The sequence below is a fragment of the Saccopteryx bilineata genome, chromosome 2, assembly GCF_036850765.1.
Source record: "Saccopteryx bilineata isolate mSacBil1 chromosome 2, mSacBil1_pri_phased_curated, whole genome shotgun sequence".
Lineage (NCBI taxonomy): Eukaryota > Metazoa > Chordata > Mammalia > Chiroptera > Emballonuridae > Saccopteryx > Saccopteryx bilineata.
The window spans coordinates 172,607,370-172,624,755 of NC_089491.1; the positions used below are offsets into that span (position 1 = coordinate 172,607,370).

A 17,386-nucleotide genomic window follows, 5' to 3' on the forward strand; every position below is an offset into this window, starting at 1 on the left:
GCCAGGGCCAATCCACTGTATTCTTATTCCTCCAAAAAGATGCTTTATCTTCACTGTAGACTAGGTTCTGTCCATCCCCTTTGCCAAATACCTGGCAGTCTCAAACCCTTTACAGTGACTTGTATAACCAACAAATATTATACCCCTGGGTAATAGGTCATTATTTCCTCCTTTTCACTCCACCCCATCTTTGTTTTCTTTAAGGAAATATCTGTAATGGAAAAAGTTGATGCCTAACGTTAAACAAAAGAAGAGAGCATGAAAGTTCTTGGTTAAATTTCCCCACACTTTACTGGGTTTTTTTTTTTTGTTATTGTATTTTTCTGAAGTGAGAAGCGGGGAGGCAGACAGACTCCCACATGCGCCCAACTGGGATCCACCTGGCATGCCCACTAGGGACCGATCTTTGCCCATCTGGGGCATTGTTCTGTTGCAACCGTAGTCATTCTAGTGCCTGAGGCAGAGGCCACAGAGCCATCCCCAGCACCCACGCCAACTTTGCTTCAGTGGAGCCTTGGCTGCAGGAGGGGAAGAGAGAGATGGAGAAAAAGGAGAGGAGGAAGAGTGGAGAAACAGATGGTCGCCTCTTCTATGTTCCCTGGCCTGGAATCAAACCCGGAACTTCCACACCATGGGCCAATGCTCTACCACTAAGCCAACCGCCAGGGCCGGTTCTTCATACTTTTAATTAAAATTTTCCTTTGCCCTTCAGGCCTATAGGCCTAACCTAGAAGAATTTTAGATCTTAAATTGTCTTTAGTTGTCAGAGGGACTCAGAAATTTTGGGGAAAACTACTCTCAGATATAAGTAAAAGAACTTAAACAGCTTAGTGTTACTTTCTTGACTAGGTAGGAGCTGGGATGGGGCCAACTCCTATGTATTTAGTTTACAGGCAGGAAGAACTGTAGAAAAGAGGGCTAAAGGTATTCAGTGGAAAATGTATATTAATAAGGAGAGTTAAAAAAAGAGAACTTTTGGGGGAGGGGTTGATAGTAGTGAGAGAGAGGAAAGTGGAAGGGAGAGAGAGGAAGAAAAGCATGTATTTATTCCACTTAGTTATGCATTAATTGGTCACTCCCATATGTCCATATGTGCCCTAACCAGAGATTGAACCTGCAACCTTGGTGTTTCGGGATGGTGTTCTAACTGACTGAGCTAACCAGCCAGGGCCACCAGTCTTTCTCTTCTTTTAGAAACAAAAAGACAAATAGAACCATGTTTCAGAACCTGGCTGGTGAAGGAACTGTGAAAAACTGCAGCATCCAAACTGTTACGTGTTATAGGTGTGTTTTAATGAAGAAACATGGCCAACTAAGTCTCAAAGGGAATTTTGAGGATATCATTCTTTTGAATTATTACTGTTCATCTGTTCTCTTCACCTGCCCCTTCTAAAGAACAGGTCAGAGCATAAATCTTGTCCAGTAACCCTGTCTTACTTAGTCATGAACTGAGGCAGACCTAGCCTCACCTTTTCATTGTCCTTTTACCCTAAATAGACTCCTAAATAAATCATCTCTATACCATCTCTTTTTCCCTTCCCCTCATACTGCCTGAAGACCTCTCCCTACCCTACCAAAAAAAATGTTGCTTGCATTTTTATTCTACCACTCCATAGCCAGCAGCATTGTACTGGCCCCTTTATGGCTGATGGAACCCAGGAGGGCTGCCCAATGAAGGGAGACAGCATTTGGCCAGTGGGGCTGGTATGTGTCATTACTGCTGGCCATTGGGCCTCTGTCCTCTACAGCTCCTTCCTGATTCATTAAAACCCTGAGCCAAATAGCTGGGCAGGCGCCTGCTGTAGCATTGTGGGGGCCAGGAAGTTAAATGGTTCTCCTAATCCTGCATAATTTATCTCCCTGTTAGCCTTCTCATAAATAGTCCAATTCAACCCCACCATGGAGAGCTTAATTCTGAATTTCCTATTTTTGTGATGACCACTGAGTGCCCAGCCTTTCCATTCTTCTCTCTTTATTATTACTATTAAAAATTATTTTCCCCTTGATTCTTACGAGTTTGCCTTAATGTTTTTTTCATTTGGAGCCTCCTGCCTGGACCCTACTTCAGCAACAATCTGTCCGTTTCTCTCATTTGGACCTAATATTACAGAGCAGTTGGTACCACAGCCTTCCCTTCCCTTTCCTTTGTCCTCCCAGTTTCTAGTGTCTCTTTTTCTCCTTCCCCATTTTCTCTTTTATAATCCATCACTTCTCCTTTTCCATAACTTTCCATTTTTTCTCCTTTCCATTTTCTGTTCAGTCCTTCTTTTCAGCAGCCAACCTTATTGTAGGATGTTTGGTAGGACATTTTAAAAGAGCACTGAATTACTTTTTTTCAAATCTCTATTTCTGTTTCGTTTCAGAGATTTACAAATGAGGACCACCTGGCAGTTCATAAACACAAGCATGAGATGACACTGAAATTTGGCCCAGCCCGAACTGATTCAGTCATCATTGCAGGTATTTGATGCCCCAGAAGCCACATGCCTTGATATCACCAGACAGTTAAGATTAATACCATGGACCAGATGTACTGGGAGCTATACTCTCCTTCTCCCATTAAGAGCCCTTATGTGATCTGCATTTAATCAGGAAAAGGGAACACTAAAAGCTCCCAAGTTTGTATTGTGCCCTCTACTCTCTATTTTTAATATAAGATTGGGTTCTGCAGATTTGGGGGGTAGTAGGTGTGTTGAGGTTTGGTCTTAGCTTTTTTCAGTCTAGTCCCTCCTTGTCTTCTTTTTATTAAGACTGAATGATTTATAGACAAAAGATGCCTTTGACATTTCTCCCTACCCACAGTGAAGGGGTGAACAAAAGAAAGGAAGTTGACCTAGTCTGGCTGCTTCTCTTCTACTGGGTGTCAGTTTTCCCCGAGCAAGCAGATTGTCAGTTCATAAATTCAGCTTCCCTTGTGAACCCAGACACTATTGAGGGCACATTTCCAAAGCTCAAACAAGACATTGTGTTAGTAGGACTTTTCTATGCCAGGTTGGGTGACCTGGAACCTCTCACTGATTGTTTTAGATATTGTCTTGTTACATATGCTGTCTCAGGGGACCATTCTCAGCAACCTCTCTCGAACCGTGGAGCAGTTCTGTTATGCAATTTTTAGCTAAACAGACATACAAACCAAAATGGGCTTTTTTTTTTTATATCATGAGGGGCTCTGATTTAGCCTGAGTTAAGCAAGCTTACTTCAATATTTAATCTCTTGTCATACTTTTTTTTTTTTTTTTCCTGAAGCTGGAAACGGGGAGAGACAGTCAGACATACTCCCGCATGCGCCCGACCGGGATCCACCCGGCACGCCCACCAGGGGCGACGCTCTGCCCACCAGGGGGCGATGCTCTGCCCCTCCGGGCGTCGCTCTGCCGCGACCAGAGCCACTCTAGCACCTGGGGCAGAGGCCAGGGAGCCATCCCCAGCGCCCGGGCTATCTTTGCTCCAATGGAGCCTTGGCTGCGAGAGGGGAAGAGAGAGATAGAGAGGAAGGAGAGGGGGTGGGGGATGGAGAAGCAAATGGGCGCTTCTCCTATGTGCCCTGGCCGGAAATCGAACCCGGGTCCCCCGTACGCCAGGCCGACACTCTACCGCTGAGCCAACCGGCCAGGGCTTGTCATACTTTTATATGTGAAGAAAGCACTTGCCGTTAAAGATCTATTCCTTATTAATTAAGCAAATATTGACTGAATATCTTCTGTGTACACCAGATACTTTGCTAGGATCTTGTTGATTGCAATTCCTAGAAAAGGATATGAGTGAGAATCATTAATGATCCTTAAGAAAGCCTGAGGGAGCCTGACCAGGCAGTGGCACAGTGGATGGAGCGTCGGACTGGGATTTGAGAGGACCCAGGTTCGAGACCCCGAGGTCACCAGCTTGAGCACGGGCTCATCCGGTTTGAGCAAAAGCTCACCAGCTTGAACCCAGGGTCGCTGGCTCCAGCAACGGGTCACTCGGTCTGTTGAAACCCCACAGTCAAGGCACATATGAGAGGGCAATCAATGAACAACTAAGGTGTTGCAACGCGCAGTGAAAGACTAATGATTGATGCTTCTCATCTCTCTCCATTCCTGTCTGTCTGTTCGTGTCTATCCCTCTCTCTGACTCACTCTGTCTCTGTAAAAAAAAAAAAAAAAAAAAAAGGAAAGAAAGCCTGAGGGAGCAGAGGGACAGCTGTCAGAGGGAAGGGGGATGAGGAGACGGGATCAGAAAAAGTGAAGGGATTAGTGAAATTATATATACCTAATACATAGATACAGAGAACAGGACAGCAAATCCCAGAGGAAAGGGAAGAGGGGGGACTATGAGGGCCAAGGAGGTGGGGGTGAGTAAGTTAAATTGAGTGGGACACTTGAATTCATGTTAACACAATAAATTAAAATTAATTAATTTTTTTAAAAAAAGAAAGCCTAGGGGAATTATAGGGAAGAGTGAGTAGGGTATAAATAAGTATGTAAATAACACATACTTAAATTAATTAAGTTAGGGCAAATATTTATGAAAAAAATTGTGGCCCTGGCCAGTTGGCCCAATGATAAAGCATCAGCCTGGTATATGGATGTTTGAGGTTCAATTCCCGGTCAGGACACACAGGAAAAGTAACCATTTGTTTCTCCACCCCTCCCCTCTCTCTCCTCCCTTCCCACAGCCATGGCTTGGTTGGAGCAAGTTGGCCCCAGGTGCTGAGGATAGCTCTATGGCCTCGCCTCAGGCACTAAAATAGCTCAGTTGCTGAGCAATGGCCCCAAATGGGCAGAGCATCGGCCCATAGGGGGCTTACCAGATGGATCCCTGTCAGGGCGCATGCAGGAGTCTGTCACTCTGCCTCCTTGCTTCTCACTTAAGGCAAAAAAGAAAAAGAAAATAATTTTAATTTTTTATTTTTAATTTTTAGCCAGAAAGAGAGACGGAGCAGGGCAGGGGCATAGTCAGGGATATACAGACAGGAAGGGAGAGAGATGAGAAGGATCAACTCAATAGTTGCAGAACCTTAGTTGCTCATTGATTGCTTTCTCATACATGCCTTGACCAGGGGTCTCTAGCCAAGCCAGTGACCCCTTGCTCAAGCCAGTGACCTTGAGCTTCAAGCCAATGACCTTTGGGCTCAAGCCACTGACCATAGAATCATGTCTGTGATCCCATGCTCAAACCGGCAACCCTGCATTCAAGCTGGTAAGCCCACACTCAAGCTGACGGTCTTGGTGTTTCAAACCTGGGTCCTTGCCCTGGCCAGTTGGCTCAGCGGTAGAGCGTTGGCCTAGCGTGCGGAGGACCCGGGTTCGATTCCCGGCCAGGGCACACAGGAGAAGCACCCATTTGCTTCTCCACCCCTCCGCCACGCTTTCCTCTCTGTCTCTCTCTTCCCCTCCCGCAGCCAAGGCTCCATTGGAGCAAAGATGGTCTGGGCGCTGGGGATGGCTCTGTGGCCTCTGCCTCAGGCGCTAGAGTGGCTCTGGTCCCAACATGGCAACACCCAGGATGGGCAGAGCATCGCCTCCTGGTGGGCAGAGCGTCGCCCCTGGTGGGCGTGCCGGGTGGATCCCGGTTGGGCGTATGCGGGAGTCTGTCTGACTGTCTCTCCCTGTTTCCAGCTTCAGAAAAATGAAAAAAAAAAAAAACCTGGGTCCTCAGCGTCCTAGGCCAACGCTCTATTCACTGTGCCACTGCCTGGTCATGCTGAAAATAATTTTAGTATTTGTAGTCTAGTACATGTGAATAATACAAACAATAAAAATACTGGGAGAATTAATATTAAATGGAATTAATCATAACGTTTTATGAAAGAGGTAAATTTGAGGCAAGGTTATCAAATTAGAGAGGTTATTACAAATGGGTAGAAAGGCCAATGTTGCATGTCCAGGAGTGGTGAGAGAAATTGAGACAGGATAGTTCCAAGGAGAGAGTATGTTCCTATTACTCTTCACATGCTCTTCTGGAGTGCTCTTCCCATTGCACATGATGTCAGCTGTCGCATCTAGACTGACCATTCTCAGATCTGTAAATTAAACTTGTATTTCACATGTATTCCATCCCCTAACTGAACACTTAACTTGATTGGCTTTCTGCTGTTCAAATCTTCATATCAATAACCAAATTTATCTTTTTGTCCCCTAAACCAGTGGTCCCCAACCCCCGGGCTGCGGACCGGTACCGGTCCATGGGCCATTTGGTACTGGTCCGCAGAGAAAGAATAAATAACTTACATTATTTCCGTTTTATTTATATTTAAGTCTGAACGATGTTTTATTTTTTTTAAATGACCAGATTCCCTCTGTTACATCTGTCTAAGACTTACTCTTGATGCTTGTCTCAGTCACGTGATGCATTTACCTGTCCCATCCTAAAGGCTGGGTGAAAATATTTTCTGACATTAAACCAGTCCGTGGCCCAAAAAAGGTTGGGGGCTACTGCCCTAAACCCAACTCCTTCTCCTTTGGTATTCATTGATGGTTTTCTCAAAATCTTTAGTTTTATTTTTTTATTCAAATTCTCTCTGTTCTCTCTGTCCTCTTCTTTCTGCCACCATCCTCATTATGCTTGAATTCCTCCATAAGCTCCTAGCTGGTCTCTCTTCTTAACTAGTCTCTTCTATAATCCTTCTCACATTCTGTTGACTAGCCAGTCTTCCTTAAATTCTTCTCCTCTGTTCAAAATCTGTCATTACCTTCCCATTGTCTCTTACTTTAAGGCTATTGATACTTGGATTTTTCGGCTTTCCGTAACCTAGCCCCATGGTACCTGCTCTACTTTATATACAACTTATATACCCCACAGGATTACCTTTTGACCTAGACATATCTTTTTCTCCTTAGCTATACATGGTGCCCATACCCTGCCTCTCTCTATGCCTTCACCTGCCTTATTCCTCTTATCTTCCAAATCTTCTTTTTATCAGGTAAAGTTATTCTTTAAGGCCTAGCTCAAGTCCCACTTCTAGAAACCTCCTGACTACCCTGTCGTTAATTTGTCTTTATTAAGTTTCTCAATAATTTTATTCTCTACTGCACATGACACTGATATATATATATATATATATATATATATATATTATGATGCTATGTGTATTAGTTTAATTTCCTCAACTAGAAGGCATTCTCTTATTCTCTAGGGCAAGAGGTATGTCTTATATTCAGACAAAACTCTTATACTCTTTCTCTTTTCCCCCAAATTTTCACACAAGTATATGCATGCAACACCAAAATACATAGAAGATATTCAGTAAACATTTGTTTATTGCTTCAGATTCATCAGAGCAGGCTGTGGGTTTTCTTATACTTTTTTTAAAAAAATATTTTAGCCTGACCAGGTGGTGGCGCAGTGGATAGAGCGTCAGACTGGGATGCGGAAAGACCCAGGTTCGAGACCCCGAGGTCGCCAGCTTGAGCGCGGGTTCATCTGGCTTGAGCAAAGAGCTCACCAGCTAGGACCCAAGGTCCCTGGCTCCAGCAGGGGCTTACTCGGTCTGCTGAAGGCCCACGGTCAAGGCACATGTGAGAAAGCAATCAATGAACAACTAAGAAGTCGCAACGCGCAACGAGAAACTGATGATTGATGCTTCTCATCTCTCTCCGTTCCTGTCTGTCTGTCCCTGTCTATCTCTGCCTCTGTAAAAAAAACAAAACAAAACAAAAAACAAAAAAAAAACAAAAAAAAATATTTTATTTGATTTTTCAGGGGTATGGGTAGAGTGAGATGTATCAACTCATAGTTGGTTCACATTGGTTGTTTATTGATTGTCATATGTGCCTTGACTGGGCAAGCCCAGGGTTTCATAGTTTCATACTGGTGACCTCAGCGTTCCAGTTCCACACTTTACCCACTGTGCCACCATAGGCCAAACACATTTTCTTATACATTGTTCAGGAATGGTAGAAGTTTGTATGAGCCTCAGACCAGAGATTCAAAGGCCCTCTTCTGCTGTAGCTATGCCCTTAGCTGCCCCATTCTGTTTCACTTGAGTTGTAATTTTTTTGTGTGCCCTTACTGAAGTTCTCTCTAAGCATAAAGGATGATATTACCTCCACTCACCCAGGGACAGAGGGAAAGTGTCTTTATCGTTGGCCAACCAAAGCTGCCAGAAAAGCTTTTAAAACTATTTTGGGAGGTAGTGGTAACTTTTCCAAACACTCCGATTCAAAAGAGGTTTTGTTTAATTTTTTTTTTATTATATTGTTTCCATGGAAAATCCCACTGGACTATTCCCAGCTGATCATGCTAGAAGGAGTGATTCTAATTCCAGTTCTCCTTAAAATATTATTTAAACATTGTTCTATTTCTGTCATTCAGTCTAGTGGTTTGGGCTATCAGGTGAATCCATGAGGTAACTATCATGTCAAGGAAAACCATCTAATAAGGTTAGGATCAGGGAACAAGATTCAGCTGACCTAAAAGAAAAACTAGAAAGGCAGAATGGGGAGAGGGAAAGCTCAAATCTAAAATTCAAGTTGCTTGAAAAGTTGCCATGGGTAACTGAGAACCTTTCTCTTCCTAAGGGCAGAGGCACTGTATTGAGGAAAGATTTGTGTAGCCCCTAAGAGGATATTTTGGCTGGCAAATCTAAATCCAAATATCCTGGTTTCCGGAATTTGCTCTGGGCCCAGATCTCTGTTCTATTGTTTGCAGTTTCCTTTCCTAGCTCATGATCTTGCTGTCTTGTTCCCCAGCCCCTTGATTTGCCTGGAATGCCTTCAGAAGGCATAATTTGTTAGCCTTAGCAAGCAAACTCAACCACCTGATTCTGAGTTCTTGTCATCAGATTTGAACTACCTGCTCACTTCAGACCGAGCAGGAAATAAGTTTAAAGAGAAAGTATTGCTTAACTGTATTTGATTTTCAAATCTGGAGGTTTCACATACTCCACCTGGGTTGGTGGTTTTGCTTTGTTCCGGGTAAGGGAGGTGAAACCAACCTCTGGGAGAAAGGTGGTTCTGTGGATAGTCAAACAACAAAGCATTGTCCTGTGTTCCGTCTGCTGGCCCTGAGGCAACACAGCACTGACACCCTCTGCTGGCCCAGCACCAGTATTCACTTCCTAGAGCACCATAAAAGTAAATTTGCCCTAATACTGAGACTCTCTCCAAATACAAGAATAAAAATGTGTTCTCCAAATACCTCCAAGTTTTAAGTTCAAGTCAGATATTAAAATAGTATATCCTTTTCTTTTCATATCTAGATCAAACTCCTACTCCGACTAGATTCCTGAAGAACTGTGAGGAGGTGGGGCTCTTCAATGAACTAGCTAGCTCCTTTGAACATGAATTCAAGAAAGCTGCAGATGAAGATGAAAAAAAGGTAAAAACACAAGACAAGCTTGCAGGCTTGGATCTACAGAAACAGAGAGAGAGTACCCAGTAATCCTAGGCAGCCATCCAGGTCTTGAGGGGGTCAGACAGTGAGTTGGCATGAGTCTATCTTTACCAAAATCAGTCTTCTTGGACTTCCAGTAGAACATTATAGTTCAGTAATTTATTTGTTAAAATTATTTGCTTTGAATATGTTAAGATGTTAAAAGATTATAAGTTACTCATATTTTGTTAGATAACTTTTTTTGTGTGTGTGTGCCAAATCCCACTCTTCCCTGAGCTAATCAGCCTTCTTACCTAGACTCTTCTTATTTAATCAGCCAACCAACATTTATCATATTTAGACTCTTCTTTGTTTCTGTGTATGTGGCTCTTACCTTCAAGTAGCTTTCTAGTGATATTCAAAATATTAAACTTAAGGATTTTTTTATATTTTATTTTTCAATTATATTCAATATTATCTCTATTGTTTCAGGTGAACAGCATAGTAGTTAGACAATCATATACTTTACTGAGTGTTCCACTTGATATCGCCAGTTCCCACCTGGCACTGTACATAGTTGTTACAATATTAACTGTCTTTCCTATGCTGTAGTTTACATCCCCATGACTATTTTGTGACTACCAATTTGTACTTGATAGTCCCTTCACTTTTTTACCCAGTCCCCCAACACTTCTCCCCATCAGTCTGTTCTCTGTGTCTATGAATCTCTTCCAATTTTGGGGGGGGCATTGGTCTGTAGATTTTACATACAAGTAAAATCATATGGTATTTATCTTTCTCTGACTAACGTATTTCTTTTTTTGTTCTGTTTTGTTTTGTTTTATTTTTTTAATACAGGGACAGAGATAGAGTCAGAGAGAAGAATAGATAGGGACAGACAGAAGGAATGGAGGGAGATGAGAAGCATCAATCATCAGTTTTTTGTTTTGACACCTTGGTTGTTCATTGATTGCTTTCTCATATGTGCCCTGACCACGGGCCTTCAGCAGACTGAGTAACCCCTTGCTCGAGCCAGCGACCTTGGGTCTAAGCTGGTGAGCTTTTGGCTCAAGCCAGATGAGCCTGCGCTCAAGCTGGCGACCTCGGGGTCTTGAACCTGAGTCCTCCACATCCCAGTCCTACACTCTATCCGCTGCGCCACCACCTGGTCAGGCTGACTAACATATTTCACTTAGCCTAATACCCTCCAGGTCCATCCATGCTGTCATAAATGGTAAGATTTCATTTTTATGGCCAAGTAATATTCCATTGTGTAAATGTACCACAGCTTTTTAATCTACTCGTCTATTGATGGACACTTGGGTTGGTTCCATATCTTGGATATTCTAATAATACTGCAATATTAGTGTTTTGGGGGGTTTTGGATATATATCCAGAAGTAGAATCTCTGGGTCATAAGAAGTTACATTTTTAATTTTTTTTTATTTAAAAATTAAATTTAATGGGGTGACATTGATCAATAAGAATACATAGGTTTCAGGTATAGCATTTGAACTGTTGATTGCATTCTGTGTCCATCACCCAAAGTCAAATCATATATTTCTCCCTCTTTACTCTCTCCTTCCCTATCCGTCTCTCCCTAGTAATCACTTCACTTTTATCTATGTCCATGAGTCTCAGGGGCTTTTTTTTGTTTGTTTATTTTTTGTTTTCTTCTTTTTCCAAATGAGAGGAGGGGAGATAAAGAGACAGACTCCCATATGTAACCTGACCAGGATCCACCCGGCAACCCCAATTTGGGACCAGTGCTCTGCCCACCAGAGCCATGCTCTCAATGGAGCCATTTGTAGTGCCTGAGGCAGAGGTTCCATGAAGCCATCCTTAGTGTCCTGGGCTAATGTGCTCAAACCAATCGAGAGAGAGAGGGAAAGGAGGGCAAGGGGGTGGAGTGGAGAAGCAGATGGTCACTTCTCCTGTGTGCCCTGACCAGGAATCAAACTGGGACATCCACATTCTGGGCTGATGCTCCATCACTGAGCCAACTAGTCAGGGCGAGCCTCAGTTTTATATCCTACCTATGTGTAAAATCATATATAATTCTTAGCTTTTTCTGATTTACTTATTTCACTTATTTCACTTGAGAACCTTGTTCTCAAGGTTCATCCATGTTGTCGTAAATGGCAATATATCATCATTTCTTACATCATTTTTTTTTTCTTGGCAACAGAGACAGAGACAGAGAGAGGGATAGATAAGAACAGATAGGAAGGGAGAGAGATGAGAAGAATCAAGTCTTTGTTGTGGCACCTTAGAGATTAAATTGCTTTCTCATATGTGCCTTAACCAGGGGTCTACAACAGAGCCAGTGACCCCTTGCTCAAGCCAGCAACCTTGGGCTTCAAACCAAAGACCTTTGGGATTCAAGCCAGCAACCTTTGGGCTTAAGCCAACAACCTCATGCTCAAGCTGATGAGCTCATGCTCAACCCAGATGAGCCTGCACTCAAGCTGGTGACCTCAGGGTTTTGAACCTGGGTCCTCTGACTCCCAGTCTGATGCTTTATCCACTGTGCCACCGCCTGGTCAGGTGCATCTTCTATATTGAATCCACTATCAAGGGACACTTTGGTTGTTTTCATGTCTCGGCCACCATGATTAATGCTGCTATGAACAACAGAGTGCATGTGTCTTTGCGTACCAATGTTTTTGAGTTTTTTGTCTAGGTAACCCAGTAAAGGGATTGATGGGTCATGTGGTAGTTCTGTTTTTAATTTTTTTGAGGAACCGCTATACTGCCTTACATAATGATTATACCATTTTTAATTTTTTGAGGTAATTCCATACTGTTCTCCACAGTGGCTGCACCAATTTGCATTCCCACTGACAGTGTGTGAGGGTTCCCTTTTCTCCATACTGTTGCCAACACTTGTTTGTTGATTTATTGACGATAGCAATTCTGAGAAATGTGAGGTGATATATCATTGTGGTTTTAATTTGCTTTTCTCTGACGATAGTGATATTGAGCATCTTTTCATGTCTTTTGGTCATCTGTATGTCCTCTTTGGCAAGGGATCTAATCAGGTCCTCTGTCCATTTTTTTAAAAACTTTATTTATTCACTATTAGAAAGGAGAGAGAGAGGGAGAGAGAGAAGGGGGGGAGGAGCAGGAAGCATCAACTCACATATGTACCTTGACCGGGCAAGCCCAGGATTTTGAACCAGCGACCTCAGCGTTCCAGGTTGACACTTTATCCACTGCACCACCACAGGTCAGACCATTTTTTAAAAAAATTTTATTGATTGATTTTAGCAAGAGAGAAAGAGAGAGAGACGGGAATATCAGTCTGTTCTGATATGTGCCCTCACTGGGGATTGAACTGGCAACCTCTGAGCATCCAAATGATGCTCAACCAACCGAGCTGGGATCTCTGTCCTTTTTTTGTTTGTTTATTTTTAACAGAGACAGAGAGAGAGTCAGAGAGAGGGACAGACAGGAATGGAGAGAGATGAGAAGCATCAATCATTAGTTTTTCGTTGCAACACCTTAGTTGTTCATCAACTGCTCTCTCACATGTGCCCTGACCATGGGCCTTCAGCAGACCGAATAACCCCTTGCTTGAGCCAGTGACCTTGGGCTCAAGCTGATGAGCTTTGCTCAAACCAGATGAGCCCATGCTCAAGCTGGCGACCTCAGGGTCTTAAACCTGGGTCCTCCGCATCCCAGTCCAACGCTCTATTCACTGCGCCACCACCTGGTCAGGCTCTGTCCATTTTTTTTAATCTGTTTTGGTGTTGAGTTGTATGAGTTCTTTATAAATTTTGGATATTAATCCCTTATCAGATGAGTTACTGGTGAATATGTTCTCCCATTCAGTGGATTGTCTTTTTGTTTTGTTGATGGTTTCCTTTGCTGTGTGTAAAAACTTTTTAGTTTGATATAATCTCATTTGTTTGTTTTTTCTTTTGTTTCCTTTGCCTCAGGAGATATATAAGAGAAAATATAGCTAAGAAAAATTTCAGAGATTTTACTGCCTATGTTTTCTTTTGGGGGGGGTGGTTATGCATATTTATTTGGGAGAAGGTACAAATGAAAGAACATAAGTGAGTGATTTGGTACAAGTTCTATAAAAGGTTAAGGTAGCTACAACATGCATTTACTGCTTTGGTGACCAAGGAAGTCACCCCCATGGAAGCCAGCCTAAGGCTTAGCTTTCTTCATGGTCTCCCAGGGTGTGCTTGTCAAAGAGATACTATGCCATGCCAGTTTCAGGAGCCCCCAACCTACGCAAGTTGGTTACATGGTCACCCAATTCTTTGATGAATTCCACTTGCTAATTCAGGTAGTGAGTTTCAATGAAGTCACAAATGAGTATCATTTTTGTCAGTGGCCAGAGTGTACAATTCCAATAGTAACCAATTCACACCTTTTCCAAGTGCAATACACACTCCATTGTATTCAGCCCATTTTTCCCAGTCATCATGATCTGGTGTCTTGATATCCTGAAGGAAAATTCAGCCACCTCGTTAGTTCTGCATCTTCATCAGTTTGTCAGCATATTCCCTCTCCTCAGGAGATTGGTGAAGAAAATATTTGGCAATTTTTTTTTTTTTTGACAGAGAGAGAGGGACAGATAGGGACAGAAAGACAGGGAGAAGATGAGAAGCACCAATTCTTCATTGCAGCTCCTTAGTTTTTTATTTATTGCTTTCTCATATGTGCCTTGAGTGGGGGGCTACACAGAGCAAGTGACCTCTTGCTCAAGCCAGCGACATTGGGTCCAAGCTGGTGAGCCTTGCTCAAACCAGATGAGCCCACGCTCAAGCTGGCGACCTCGGGGTTTCGAACCTGGGTCCTCCACGTTCCAATCCAATGATGTATCCACTGTGCCACCACCTAGTCCAGCGGCAAATTTCTTCAAAGCCACATCATTACTGCAAAGCAGTAAGACATGGACCGCTAGACATAGGAAGCATAGAGCTATACATTGATTTGAGTTGATGGCGGCTTCCTAGTCCTGGTGGTAGTTCTGGTACAGCTACAAGGCAGACTTAGTTGTCATGGTGGGCAGCTGAGGAGAGCCAACTGTGCAGTGCTAGAGCAGTAGCCAGGAGGGTTCCAGAACACTGCAAGATTGTGGCAGAAGGCTGGATCTGACTGAGCAGCTGGCTGGGATGGGGTCGAGCACCAGTTCCATCCAAGCACTGTTGAAGCAGGAAACTGAGGTGACTCTCTGTGAAGACTGTCCTGCCCATGTTTGTTTTCTTTCTTTCTCTCTTTCTTTCTTTCTCCCTTCTTTCCTTCCTTCCTTCCTTCCTTCCTTCCTTCCTTCCTTCCTTCCTTCCTTCCTTTCTTCTTCTTTCTTTCTCTCTAATTTTATTTATTGACTTTAGAGAGAGGAAAGAGAGAGTGAGAAAGGCAGGGTGGGAGGAGCAGAAAGCATCAACTCATTGTTGCTTCTTGTATGTACCTTGACTAGGCAAGCCCAGGGCTTCAAACTAGCAACCTCAGCGCTCCAGGTCAACAGTCCATCCACTGTGCCACCACAGGTCAGGCCTGCTCATGTTTTCTTAAAGAAAGATGTCCTTGATGCTTTCCGAAGGAGATCAACCGGGATGGTGAAAGAACTAGAAATTATTTCACTTTGGGAACATTTAAAGAAATTGAGAAAGTTTTGCTTGGAAAAGAGAAGATTTAATGTGAACAAAAGTTCAGTTGAAATATTTGAAAAACTTCCATGTAAAAGAAGAGTTCAACTTATTTTGTATGGCCCAGAGGTAGGAGTATAGCCAACAGGTGGAAGCAACTTAGATATTATAGAGAGAATTAAAATGCTGAAATGCCTCCATATCCTAAGGTGCTATGATTCTGATTTTAGCCTTTATATTCTAAATTGCTAAAGGTTCCTTTAAAGAGTTTGGAAGACCAAATAAAATAGTTCAAGAAGAAGAGTCAAAGAAAAATAGTCCCCATGGTATAAGGGATTTTGGGGGGAAAGGAAAGGTCAAAATTTATTCTACTTTAGAATTAGAATTCCAAGTTATTAGTCACTATTTAAAATCAGGTCACGCCTGCCTGACTAGGCAGTGGTACAATGGACGGAACGTCAGCCTGAGATGCAGAGAACCTAGGTTTGAAACCCTGAAGTCGCGGGCTTGAGTACAGTGTTGCTGGCTTGAGTGTAGGATCATAGACATGATCCCTTGGTCACTGGCTTGAGCCCAAAGGTCGCTGGCTTGAGCCCAGGGTCACTGGCTTGAGCATGGGGTCACTGGCTTGGCTAGAACCCCCCTGGTCAAGGCACCTATGAGAGAGCAATCAATGAACTAAGGAGCCATAACAAAGCATTGACGCTTCTCATCTCTCTCTCTCTTCCTGTCTGTCTGTTCCTATCTGTCCCTCTCTCTATCTCTGTCAAAAAGAAAAAAATCAGGTCATGCTTGGCCAGTGATGGTGCAGTGGATAGAGCATCAACCTGGGATTCTGAGGTCCCAGATTTGAAACCCTGATTGTCACTGGCTTGAGTGCAGGTTTATCCAGCTTGAGCAGGGGTGACTGGTTTGAGCGTGGGATCATAGACATGACCCCTGGTTCTTAGCTTGAATCCCAAGGTCACTGGATTGAGCAAGGGGTCACTAGCTTAGCCAGAGCCCCCCAGACACATATGAGAAGTAATCAATGAACAAATAAAGTGATGAGTTGGTACTTCTCATCTCTCTCCTTCCTGCCATCCTGTTTGTTTCTCTCTCTTGCTAAAAAATAAGGAAAAGAAAATTAGCCTCCCTTGAAAAGCTTCAAGTCTTTTTTTTTTTTTGAAGTGAGAAGTGGGGAAGCAGTCAGACAGACTCCCACATTTGCCCCAACGAGATCCACCCAACATACCCACCAGGGGGCGATGCTCTGCCCATCTGGGCCGTTGCTTTGTTGTAACTGGAGCCATTCTAGCACCTGAGGCAGAGGCCATGGAGCCATCCTCAGCGCCCAGGCCAACTTTGCTCCAATAGAGTCTTGGCTGTGGGAGGGGAAGAGAGAGATAGAGAGAAAGGAGAGGGGGAGGGGTGGAAAAGCAGATGGGCGCTTCTCCTGTGTGCCCTGGCCGGAAATGAAATCCAGGACTTCCACACGCTAGTCTGACACTCTACTGCTGAGCCAACCGGCCAGGGCCAGGTCTTTTTTTTTTTAATTGATGTTTTAGAGAGAAAGGAAAAAGAGACAGACAGAAATATCAACTTGTTGGACTTGTTCAGCTTATTCATACCATTGAATCCACAACCTCAGTACGTCAGGACAATGCTCCAACCAACTGAGCTACCAGGCTTCAGGTCTTTTCATTGCCATTTTAGCTCAGTTGATACTTCTGAGAGGTCATGTACTGTTATTGATCAGACCTTTATTCATCAGATATCTCTTGGTGTTTCTTCCTGCCTGCACAGGAGTGGTCTTCACCTTGCCTTGATGAGAAGCACAGGCTCGCTGTAAGGTTGTCTCCAGGATTATTTTATGAGCCCAAAACTTTCCTGGATCACAGCTTTTCTAGGAGGTGGCCCAAGGGGATTTTAAACTTATGTTTGAGAGGGTTCTCCTATCCTCTGACTTCAAGGGATCCCAGAATTAACTCAGTTGGGCCTGACATCTTAGCAATGTAGAAAAAATGAAGGCAGATATAAAGCTATCTTTGCTCTTGCTTACCTCCATCAGATTGGAGAAAAAGAAGCATTACCACCTTCTCTAATGTGATAGACACCAGATTATCTTCACTTTTCTCAACTACCAGGAAGGTTTTTAGGGATTAAGGTAGCTAGGAAAGTTAGAAAGAAACTCCTCTTTCACCAAGAGTTCTAGAGTGTGGGAAGAATAGAACAAAGGATCCTTTTTGTCATGAAGCTGAACTGCAATGCCAGCAGTTTATGCTCCTGTCATGATACGGTGTCAAGGCTGTCGTCTCAGATTGTTTATTTTCCCCGCAAAGCCATTTATGGCTCCACAGTTCTGTGAGGTGTTTGCACCACTACTAGAAAAGTGCTCTCTTTTCCTTCTAGTTTTCTCTAGTTCTACTCCTAGGACCAAGTTTTAATTTCTTTCACTGATTAAGTGACCAGCCTTTCCTTTCTTTGTTACCCTGAAACCCTATCTTTCT

General features: G+C 43.4%; 1 protein-coding gene and 1 pseudogene across 1 annotated transcript in view; one reads left to right on the forward strand and one right to left on the reverse strand.

Annotated features, from left to right (window-relative positions):
* The window catches only part of LOC136324969 (cyclic AMP-dependent transcription factor ATF-7), a 140,418-nt gene that overhangs the window by 101,596 nt on the left and 21,436 nt on the right, over positions 1-17,386 (forward strand). The window contains exons 4-5 of the mRNA XM_066258561.1: positions 2,364-2,460; positions 9,179-9,297. Coding sequence (XP_066114658.1) covers positions 2,364-2,460; positions 9,179-9,297 — 216 coding nt within the window. The remainder of the gene's footprint in view (positions 1-2,363; positions 2,461-9,178; positions 9,298-17,386) is intronic.
* LOC136323754 (ferritin heavy chain pseudogene) lies at positions 13,457-16,944 on the reverse strand (annotated as a pseudogene).